Source organism: Scyliorhinus canicula, chromosome 4 (genome assembly GCF_902713615.1).
Source record: "Scyliorhinus canicula chromosome 4, sScyCan1.1, whole genome shotgun sequence".
Lineage (NCBI taxonomy): Eukaryota > Metazoa > Chordata > Chondrichthyes > Carcharhiniformes > Scyliorhinidae > Scyliorhinus > Scyliorhinus canicula.
Window position 1 is genome coordinate 36,798,846 of NC_052149.1, and position 12,359 is coordinate 36,811,204.

Sequence of the window (12,359 nt, forward strand, 5' to 3'; positions counted from 1 at the left end):
TTGATGCCACACTCAGTTATAAACTGCCTTGATGTCAAAGACAGCCATAATCACTTCGTGACTGGAATTCAGCTCTTTTGTCCATTTTGGACCATGTTGTAACGAAGTCTGGAGCCCATTGGTCTTGGCTCCAATCTGAACCCAATCTAAGAATCGGAGGGCAGGTTATTAGTAAGTATGGTTTCATAGCATTGCTGACAACGCGTTTCTGTTCATTGAGATTAGATAAATGGGGCAATAATTGACCAGGCTGGATTTGTCTGGTTTTATGTGGACCAGCCATACTTAGGCAATTTCTCACTTTGTTGGGTTGATGCCACTGTTGTAGCAGTACAGGAACAACTTTACTAGAGAGGCAACGAGTTCTGGAGCTGAAGGGTTCAGAAACTTTCCTGTATTATTGTGCTTGGCAGTTTTTTTGATAGCAGGCAGAATGAATAGAATTGGTTGAAGACTGGCTTCTATGATTCTGGGGACCTCAGGAGGAAGCAGGGACGGATGATCCAATGAGCACTTCTGGCTAAAGAATTCTGCAAATGCTTCAGTCTCGACTTATTTAGGGCAGCACGGTAGCATTGTGGATAGCACAATCGCTTCACAGCTCCAGGGTCCCAGGTTCAATTCTGGCTTCGGTCACTGTCTGTGCGGAGTCTGCACATCCTCCCCGTGATTGTGTGGGTTTCCTCCGGGTGCTCTGGTTTCCTCCCACAGTCCAAAGATGTGCAGGTTAGGTGGATTGGCCACGATAAATTGCCCTCAGTGTCCAAAATTGCCCTTAGTGTTGGGTTGGGTTATGGGGATAGGATGGAGGTGTTGACCTTTCCAAGAGCCGGTGCAGACTAGATGGGCCGAATGGCCTCCTTCTGCACTGTAAATTCTATGATAATTTATGTACTAGTGTGCCGGGCTCCACCATTAAGGATGAGGATTTAATTATACACCATTTACAATCAGAACTCCATGGCTTTGATTAGTTGGTTGTGGGACTGATTAGTTCTGTCTATAGCATGCTGCTTCGACTGTTTAGCATGTATATAGACCTGTGTTGTGGCTTCACCAGGTTACTTTTCATTTTAAAGTATACTTGGTAACGTGCCTTGCACCCTCTTTTATAATCAGGGGGTTAGTTTAGCACAGGGCTAAATCGCTGACTTTGAAAGCAGACCAAGGAAGGCCAGCGGCACGGTTCAATTCCCGTATCAGCCTCCCTGAACAGGCGCCAGAATGTGGCGACTAGGGGCTTTTCACAGTAACTTCATTTGAAGCCTACTTGTGACAATAAGCGATTTTCATTTCATTTTCATTTTCAATCATAATTGAACTAGGGTTGATCCCTAGCTTGATGGTAACATTAGACTGAGGTATATATGCTGAGGCATGAGATAACAAATTGTGGTGGAACATAATTTTGCTGTTGTTGATGGGTCACAGGGCCTCATGAATGCACAGTGTTCAGCTGGTGGATCAATTCTGAACATAATCCATTTCGCACAGTGATAGTGCCACATAATATAATGGAAGTGTCCTCAACATGAAAACGGCTTCATCTCTACAAAGACTATGGTCAGCACTTTTACTCAGAATGTAATAGACAAATGCACCTGCAACAGGTAGATTAATGAGGACAGTTAAGTAGGTTTTTCCATTGTGTTGGTTCTCTCGCCACCTGCCACGGGCACATTCTAACAGCTATGTCCTTCAGGACTCAGCCAGTTTGGTCAATAATAGTGCTACGGAGGTACACTTGGCAATGGGCAATCAATAACTGCATCCAGAGTACATTCTGTAACCTGTTTGCTTCCAAGTGATGTTTAATATGAATCAGTAGTTCTCCAATGTCTGAGGGAGGGCAGTAGGCCGTGGCCAGTATGAGGTTTCCTTGCTGATATTTGTCCTAAGTGATGAAGATACCTAGGGCCACTCCTTCTCGACTGTACATGACTGTGCTGTCACTTTTGTTGAGTCTGCACTACCAATTGGACTGAGCGTACCCAGGGATGCTGATGGTGGAATATGGGAGGTTGCCTAAAAAGGTATCTATTATAGTGTTTATGGTTATGCATCTTATTTAAATCAATTTCTGATGTTATCAGTAAGTGCAGTGATGGCATTAGTTGTTAGCTAGCATTCATTCTAATTCTATTATTTTACTGTTATTTTGATGTTTAGCTCATTACTACTGTTTTTGAGTACATACTTAGAACATAGAACAGTACAGCACAGAACAGGCCCTTCGGCCCTCGATGTTGTGCCGAGCAATGATCACCCTACTCAAACCCACCCTATACCCGTAACCCAACAAACCCCCCCCCTCCCCCCCAACCTTACTTTTAAGGACACTACGGGCAATTTAGCATGGCCAATCCACCTAACCCGCACATCTTTGGACTGTGGGAGGAAACCGGAGCGCCCGGAGGAAACCCACGCACACACGGGGAGCACGTGCAGACAGTGACCCAGCCGGGAACCGAACCTGGGACCCTGGAGCTGTGAAGCATTGATGCTAACCACCATGCTACCGTGCTGCCCCTTAGTCTTTATTTTTATATAAAGGAGATTGACATTATTTATTAACTTTATTAACAGCATGGTTTGATTACATTTTTCTGGTCAAGTTACCACATCTTTTTGGCGATAAGAATAAAATAAATTTGAATTTCAGTACGCTCAAGATGAAGTTTTGTTAAGTTTACTGACAAGTTGGCAGCACAATGGCTCTGTTAGGGTCTATCAGTGAGCTGAACTGAATATGTGGAAATGTTGGAGCATTTCTCTTGGACAAATGGGATCGCAGACGATACCAGAAAGCATGCATTTCTCCAGTGTGTGACACAACATCGTACAAGCTAGTAAGAAATTTAGCTGCACTACGGAAATGTGTGTTTTGGGGGGGGGCATTTAATTTGCAGATTTAGTTACACTCGTTCAGAAGCACCACAATCCTAAGCCGTTAGTAATTATACAATAGTTCAAATGCTATGGTCATTTTCTGAAGAGAGGGCAGTCTGTGCCAGCTCTCTGAACACTGCGAGTTCGGGGCAGTTTTGAAGACATGCTTCGGGACAGACTAGTTTGTGGCATTAACAAGGACAGCATTCAGCGGTGTTTGCTGGGAGGAACCACGCTTATTTTTTAAAAGGCCCAAGACATTTCTCAGACCATGGAAATCGCTGCCAATAATGCAAAAGATATTCAGGCCAATGGCAGCAACTGGCAGGTAAACTGCATCAAGTAGAAAAAGCTGCAAGTAAAAAGGTTAAGAGAGTAGAGTGTTTTAGGTGTGGAGGGTCACTATGCAAATCATTGGATATTTGTGGATGCTGCTGATCACCAGTGCAACACGGTGGGGCATTTAGCAAAAATGTGCCCAAGTAAAGAGAAAGCTGAAGGTTGAACAGGGAACTTCAAATGCAAGGAAGCCTCCGTTTAGCACACTGGACTAAATCGCTGGCTTTGAAAGCAGACCAAGGCAGGCCAGCAGCACGGTTCGATTCCCGTAACAGCCTCCCTGAACAGGTGCCGGAATGTGGCGACTAGGGGCTTTTCACAGTATCTTCATTGAAATCTACTCGTGACAATAAGCGATTTTCATTTCAGTCGACGATGCATTGTTATGGAAAGCTAAGACCACACAGAAGAGCACTATTGCAACATGTTTAATATGAGGTAGTGCAGAGTCTTTTTTTCCTACAGTGGAGTGCAATGAACATAAAACCAAGACAGAGGTGAACACAGGAGCCTCTGCATCAGCAATCAGTGAGGAGACCTTGAGGAAGATTTGGGGCTCAATCAGGCAGCAGCCCTTACTCATGCAGGAATCAAATTTCGGATGTACACCAGCGAGATTATACCATTGCTTGAAGCGTTGGAGGTAGACAAGAAGAGCAGGGCTCCTGGTGGTAAAAAGACATGGACCTAGCCTACTAGGGTGTGAGTGGCTCAGGAATGTTCAGGTGAAAGCACACAAAATGACAGAGGATGTCATTTAGAAATATCCTGAGGTTTTCAAAGACCAACTGGGTACATTTTGGGGCACTACAGTTGAATTGCTCATTGATCGTCAGGCTACTTCTCACTTAAACAGAGGAGCTTCACTGGCTAGGAATCATTGAGCCCATTCAGTTTTCACGTTGGGCAGCTCCAATTGTTACTGTTGTTAAAAGTGATGGTACCATGCTCATATGTGGGAATTACAAACTTACCATTAATCAGGTTTCCAATCAGGACTCTCACCAATTGCCAACGGTAGAGGATCTCTTTTCAACCCTTGCAGGAGGAAAGACCTATGCAAAACTGGGCAGGCATTTCAACAACTCTTGCTGGAGGAAGATTTGAAGCAAGCATGAGGGATTGTTTTTTTTTTAAATTCGCTTCTGGGTCGTGGGCAACTGTGCTAGCATTTATTTACTTTTTTTTAATTCATTTTTTCCAATTAAGGGGCAATTTAGCGTGGTCAATCCACCTACCTTGCACATCTTTGGGTTGTAGGGGCCAAACCCACGCAAATACAGGGAGATGCAAACTCCACACAATGACTCAGGGCAGGGATCGAACCTGGGACCTCAATGCTGTACGGCAGCTGTGCTGACCACTGCACCACCATTATGCCCTTGTGCCAGCATTTATTGCCCATCAGGGAGCAGTTAAGAGTCACATGTAGGCCAGAACGGGCAAGGACAGCAGATTACTTTCCCCAAAGGAAATTAGTGAACCAGATGGTTTTTTAACGACAATTGACAAGGGTTTCACGGTCATCATTCGACCTTTGATTCCAGATTTTTAGTGAATTCAAATTTCACCATTTGTGGTGGTGGGATTTGAACCCCAGAGCATTACTCGGTGTCTCTGGTTCACTAGTCTAGTGACAATACCACTACACCACCACCTCCCCAAGCATAATTCTTCGGTTTTTTTAGCATATCCTCCAGTCTGGCACGGACAACCTGCTACAAGGCATTCCTCATGTTGAAGCCTATTTAGATGACATTTTAAGGACGGTAAGACAGATGAGGAGTACCCCAGCAACCTGGATTGAGTTTTAACAAGGTTGTCAGAGACGGGACTGCATCTGAAGTGGAGCAAGTGCATTTATCAGGCACTGAGCATGGAGTATCTAGGCCACAATCATTGCACAAGGCTGATCTCCTGTGGAAGGGAAAATTTGAGCAATTAAAGCAGCTTTGGAGCCCAGGAATGTGGCCAAGCTCAGGTCATGTGTAGGTTTGATAAATTATTATGGAAAGTTTTTGCCAGACCCGTTTATAGTGTTGGCTCCACTATCTACTTCTGCACAAAAACAAAATGGAAGTGGGAAGAAGGAGGCTCTTAAAAAGGTATGAAAATGTTCTGCAATTGATAAGTTTGCTCGTCCTTTTGATCCAGACATGGAACTTATTCTATCGTGCAATGCCTCACCCTACTGTGTGGAGGTGGTACTCTCTCATGTAATGGAGGACAGGTCCAAAAACCCATTTGTTTTGCATCTACAATGCTGCCAGAGACAGAAAAGAGGAATTCACAGTTAGACAAGGCCTAGCTATCGTTTTTGTAGTATAAAGATTCCAGCAGTGTCTCAATGGTTGTTCGTTCACCATATGCACCGACCAAAAGCTATTGACAAACCTTTTCAGCGTCAAAATATATTCTTCCCACAGCCTGAGGAAGAATACAGCGCTGGATGCTTACATTGTCAGCGTATCAGTACAGCATTATGTGCAGGGCAGGGAAGGACAACGCAAACACAGATGCGTTAAGTCATCTCTCTTTACCGGATTTTGCCACTCAGGTATTGTGTCCTCCCGAGACAATTGTTTTACGAGAGAGACTTGTCCAATCTCCAGAGTGTGCTAAACAAATTAAACAGTGGACAAAGAGACCCTATTCTGTCACAAGTTAAAAGATTTCTGATACAAGGATGATTGAATATCTGTACGTCTATCATAGACGTTGGTGAATTGAAGCCTTATGTGAGGCACAAAGACGGGTTAAGTGTGCAGGATGATTGCATACTGGGGGGTTTGAGAGTGGTCGTTCCACCCCCTGGTCTTTCGCAAGTCATGAATGATATTCATGAGGCTCATTCAGGTGCCTCTCGAATGAAAGGTCAGTCTGGTCGTGTGTTCAATGGCCTAATATGGACCAGGGTTTGGTGAATAAAGAGAAATCCTGGTCTGCATGTCAATCTTAGAAGATGCACCACTAACACTATTATATTCTTGCGGGTGTCCTGATCATCCTTGCTCGAGAGTTCATGTGGATTTTGCAGGTCATTTCATGGGTCACATGTTTTTAGGTCATTGTGGATGCACATTCTATGTGGTTACAAATATACATTATGAGCAGGGCAAGTTAGCATGGCCAATCCACCTAAACTGCACATCTTTGGACTGTCAAAGCAAAAGTGGAAAGAAGACAAGAAAAGCAAAGGAGAGACGTTTTTATTTTATCAAGGAGAGACATTTTAACCCAAATGATTGTGTTTATAACAGGAATTTTGGCAGTAACCAGTGTTGACTACCTGGAGTTATTCTTACCCAAAGTGGTCCAGTATGGTTGGTAGTGAAATTGAACAATGGAAGAGTTATTCACAGGCACCAAGATCAGATTTCATCTACACATGACTCCGAGACAGCAAAAGTTCAAGATAACGGAAGGAAATGCTGCTGTGAAAATTCATCAAGTGGTTCCGGTTGTGTCAAGACTTGAGTGGACTCTACTTCAGGAGAGGGACACTCAAGCACAGATATTCAACCTACTCTTGCACCCACAAGTTCAGTTGAACTAAGTTCAAGCATCACCAGAGTTGACAGAGTTACAAGTGGTACTGCGAAGATCACAGCATAGTCGCAAAGCGCCTGAAAGACTGATGTATAATTAAGTCATTAGGTTTATTGTATTTCTCTCTTTTAAGGAGGATTAAAATTTAAGGGGTGAGGAATGCTATTATTATGCATCTTCTTATTTAAAGCTATTGCTGATGTCATTAGTCAAGTGCTGTGATGTCATTACTTGTTGTTGTTACCAGTGTCTATTCGTATATAACTGTTGTTAGTTCTAATTCTTTCTGTTGCTGTTATTTCAATGTTTAGCTAGCTGCTCCCGTTTTTGAGCCCATACTGTATTTTAAACTTTGTTATTTTTATATACTAAAGATCAACTTATTAACGTGTCTCAACTATCTTTTTGTGGTCAAGTTACCACAGCATGGTTTTGTGACTATGACTAATCTGTGGGCATCTGTGGCAGCCTTCCACTTCATAAAGATTATGAAATGTGCCTGGTGTGGCTCAACAGTCGCTCTGCCACATCTGCCTTTGGGACAACTCCCAATTTTGGAAATAGTTCCCGGATTTAAGTGAGGAGTGCTTTGCAGTCTTTACTGGGCAGGGTATGCCTTTGTCATGTTTGGTACGAAGGTTGTTGTCAGATGGTCTAGTCGGTTTTATTTATCCAGCATGATAAAACGGAGTGTCGTGCTAGACCGTTCCAGAGGGCGATTAAAAGTCAACCACATTGCTGTGGGTCCAGAATCACGTCGTCCAGACTGGGCAAGTACAGTTGATTTCCTTCTAAAGGACAGCAGTGTAAACAGATTCTTTTTTCAACAATTCACCATTTCAGAGTTACCATTACTGATATTAGCTTTTAATCCTAGATATATTCAATTAATTTGAATTTAAATTTGCCAGCTGCCCTTGTGGGATTTGAACTTGTGTTTCTGGATCATTAGTCCAGCCTTCAGATTACGAGCACAGTATTACAACCAACATGATATCGTACCCGTTTTTCATCATAGTGGAACCAATAATTAAATATATTCAAACAAACATACCTGTTCCATTACATTATAAAATACTAGGTGAGTAGGAAGGGAGGCTTGACCAGAAAATCTTATGTTCAGCCACTTAAGTGGCTCCTCAAAAAACATGTCAGCTTCATCAACATAGCTATTATTTCCAGTCAGATCTGGAGGACATTCCAGGAAGTGCATTTTTATTGGGCAATGAACATGGCTGTGGAGAAATTAGAAATAATAAGTGATACAGGCAATCTTCATGCAACAGACAATTTCTAAAAATAAGCATTTTTATTAATTATTTTCTCCTTGTCTGCCTTTGATTTGTCCCCTCAAATCAAGTGACTTTTCCAACTGTAAGAATAGGTGGAGACTTACTCACATGTCTCTGCCGATACCCTGATAAGCAGCTTAAAATTTATTTTCTCTCTGTACCCAGGAACAAGAAGATGATAAAGTAGTTCTCATCCAGGTTTTGTTTATCCAGATTACAAAGAGTCAAGAAAATCCAGATATTTATGAGAGGTTTGCATTGTTTCTTTGAAATGTGATGGTCTTTCTTTGATAATGTATGGGTGGATGCTGTTGCATTGCAAGGAAATTCAGGAACCTGGCAGCTACATACAGGTAAGGACAGAGGATCCAGGAGTGAGTACCTTTTTACATTTTCCTCCTGGATCCAGAATACCTGCCTGCAGAACGCTCATGAGCTGACACCATACCCCATCCCTGATCTCCACCTCCCCAGACCTCGAAGATCTTCCCATCCTCCCGCATTAGGCCTCTGATCCCCATCTCCCCGTAACAGAATCAGCAGTTCATCTGATCAGAGGTAGGAAGAGAAGAGAATAAATATGTCTATCTCACCGATTCCACAGTAAGATGATCAGTCGCCAACATGGCTGGAATAAGATTTTTGTAATTACAAAATGACATTATAGCCTACTTTACAATTATTCTAAAATTAGAATGGGAACTGGATTGTATGTACTATATTAAAAGTCAGAGCTTTACAGCATAGAAAGAGGTTCTTCAGCCCATCGTGCATGCACTGGCCATCAAGCACCCAATTCTAATCCCAATTTCGTCCATAGACCTGTACGCTATGGCATTTCAAATGTTTCTTAAATGTTGAGGGTTCCTGCCTCTTTTTCAGAAAGAGGAAGAATATCAAACTTATGACCCATTCTACAACTAGTCTCTACCAAATAAATAGTCAATTTGTATTTTTACAAGGGCTACAGCAACATGATGACTATTTGAAGCTGTTTTGTTTGGCACAGCTTCTTGCATTTATCCTTTGTTTGTGACAGCAGAGCAATGAGAAACACCATTCTCTCATCTCAGTTCATCCATCCAGAAAGAACATACATAGTGCCTTCATCACAAAACAAAACATTTACTCCCAGGTTACCTTGGTATTTGTTATGTCTAGTTGTCAGAGACCTTGCTGGAAAATGAGTCAGATCCTCAAACTCTGAACTTACTTGTACAAGCACCCAATATTACAATGTTTTTTTAAAAACAAATGTCAAAGGTTTTAAAAACTCATAAGCTTACACTCCCTCACTTCCTATCTTAGCTGTTTTTGCAAAATACATAACATGCCTGTAAAATGGTGTTGAATGACAAGGCATCAGGAAGAGCAAAGAGGGTCTGTCTTTCTCTGGGAGTGTGTCCTTGCAGAGCAGTTGAATGTGCTGCATTACATCCAATGTTCCACGTTGGTGAATTAATCCAGTATATAGCACTAGACACACGTTAGAAAACAACAGAAAACTGATTGCTGGCATCTTCCATGCTTTCAAATTAGCCAATGAGTAGCCTATTCAGAAGGGAGAATCAAATCAGGATTTTAATATGTAATTTTACTTAAGTGAATACAAATGTATAAAAGAAATCTAAAACCTGGAACATTTTGTGTACAACCAGGAGTAAATAATTTCAACTATTTTTCCATACTTTTATACAGAGTATGCATTTTAAAAGATTTACACTTGAAGTTAATCACAACTTAATCACAATTTAATTTACAAGTATTTCAACAATCACTGGTTGAAGTTATATACAAAACAGTATATAACACTATTACAGTCATAAAGTTACATCAGGGGACAGTTAGGGAAAATACCTCAAATCAAACTGCCTCTGGAAATAAACAGGCTGAAGTCAAAGAGATATTATATCTTTTGAAACATTATACAAGGAACCTAATTTCTTCTTTTAAGAACCTTAAGTGCACCGAAGGACTGAAGATAAGATCACTAGTCTGAGCATGGATTTAAAATTGCTCATCCATTCTATATTTTTCAAAGTCAAATATTATATGGAAAACTTCTTAATTTAAGATATTTTCTTTTAAATCCTAAACAACATCAGTTACACTGGTTTTGTGATAGAATTATGGAGCAGATACTTACCACAAAACACCATGCAAAGAGGCATTAACGGATAAATAAATCTGAATTCCTTGTGGCTCAAGAAACTGTAATAAAGAATATATATATATACATATATTTAAAATACAAGTATTTTAGAGGTGATATTCTAAAGTATTGTTAGGATCCCAATTAGAACCCAACTACTTTCAATTTGTAAAACTGTGAGGAAAGGTGACTGCACAACAGTAGTGATAAAATACACCTTTTGGTCAGTGTTATGTTAAAACAAACTTTAATTTAAACACATAATTAACCACATTAACAACAAATAAATAGATTTACAGGTCCAATTCTTAAATCAAAGGAGGATCTCTAACTTACTTTATAAATCTGCCACTAAATATTCCAATTATGCAAACCAATACAGTTCAAATACCACTTCCAAATGAAGTCAACAGCCAATCGGGTTTTATTGCTTTTCTCTGTGCAGAGACCTTGGAGAACATCTTTCAGGAGCAAACTGAAAGGCTCTTCTTTTGAGACTAAAATCCTATGGCAGACTGCAATTATAGACAGACCTGGCTCCTCCCTTTAATTACATCATCTGTACTCTACACAAGGCATTCTTCTGTCTCCTCCCACAAGGTGTCCCATGCCCTGTTTAACCAGGACCAAATACAATATCTGCACCCCAGGGACCTCCAATCCAAAATAATATTCCATCAGCCATCCATTTGTGAGCAAGTAAATGCTTCTCAAATCTATGAGCAGAACAAAAACAGCCCCTGCAAAATCCAGGATTATCTCCCTTTGACAACACCTTACCTACAGCTTTCACAGACATACTGCCTGTATGTATCTTACCCAGGTTTTTAATAACATTACTGCAACAAATATAAAAATTTCTTACATTTAGAACAGAATGTGTGTATGTGCACAAATCGGTTAATGTGGCACGTCAGTGCATCAGGATGCTGTCCCATCCAAAACTGTCAATATCTCTTCAATATCCAGATTTAGCAGGCAAAGGGAAAGATAATCAATTCAAACATCCATGCACCACCCAGTGTCTGTTTCAAAAGCAGAAAATAACTTGAGTGCCTACTATCGTGAAATAATGATTCACTACAGTGGGTTACCCATTATAACTATGTCTGAATATGTCAATTCAGTCACACAGTGCCCAATATATGGCTCCAGCACAATCTGAGTCATGATGTCCAGTTGGGCTTTTGCTAAATCAGAGTACATGTACTATCCAAATCATCAAATATTTCATCTTTTCTACTCTCAATTTCTGACTGTAAGAGTTCATGGGGTGTTAGTGATGAAGAAAGTAACTGTACTAAGTATTTACTGTAACTCCTCAACTTGTACCAACACTTCTCCTCATTCTAAATTTCTGCATTAGTCCCAAAACAACAAATTATTCTACATTGTAAACAGAGCAAGTTTTAAGAGAACAGCAGATAAGTATCTGAAAGAGAGGAGGAAACAAAATTATGGGAAGACAGCAAGGGGAGAACGGCAAGTCATGGATTGGTCTGGCAAAAACCTGGAACAGGCACATTGGATCAAATAGTTTGGAAACCCATTCGACTAATAATCTTGTCTTCAGTCATAAGTGCTGTAAGCACTTATGGTTCTGTGCAGCCATACCTTGCTTCCACTTATATTCTCAGATCAGGAAACACCATTTAAATTAGGATGGAGGAAGGGGGAAAAGGGAAAACTTTAAATTGGTGAGAAGAGACTTGCATCTTGTTCATTTGCAGCACCACACTAAATGGTACATCTTTAATTAACAGGATAATAGTATTTTTTTGTATAACTTGAGAGTGCCTATTTGTGAGATTTTGCACCTGTACAAAAACAAATTATTAAACTGGACAAAGAATTTATCTAAAAATTAAATGTGATTAAAATGCATTAAGTACACACCCCTTTAATAACTTCTGCTGGATAAGAGATGGTGCTGTGCTGCTATTTTCACATTTTTATATTTTATAAGAGAAGCAACGTCATTGAAGGAGGTTGCAGAAACAAACCAGAGCAGGGAGTGAATTACAAGGTTCAATCTTTTTTTTTTAAATTAAAGGGCAATTTAGCGTGGCCAATCCACCTAAGCTGCACATCTTTGGGCTGTGGGGGTGAGACCCACGCAGTCACGGGGAGAATGTGCA

General features: G+C 40.9%; 1 protein-coding gene across 2 annotated transcripts in view; it reads right to left on the minus strand.

Moving 5' to 3' along the window:
* pigb (phosphatidylinositol glycan anchor biosynthesis, class B) overlaps positions 1–12,359 on the minus strand; it is a 61,928-nt gene that overhangs the window by 7,901 nt on the left and 41,668 nt on the right. For both annotated transcript variants that reach the window (XM_038794039.1, XM_038794038.1), the window contains exons 9-11: positions 10,216–10,280; positions 9,404–9,620; positions 7,832–8,012 (exon numbers count right to left, since the gene is read on the minus strand). In XM_038794039.1, the coding sequence (XP_038649967.1) occupies positions 7,832–8,012; positions 9,404–9,620; positions 10,216–10,280 (463 nt within the window). The remainder of the gene's footprint in view (positions 1–7,831; positions 8,013–9,403; positions 9,621–10,215; positions 10,281–12,359) is intronic.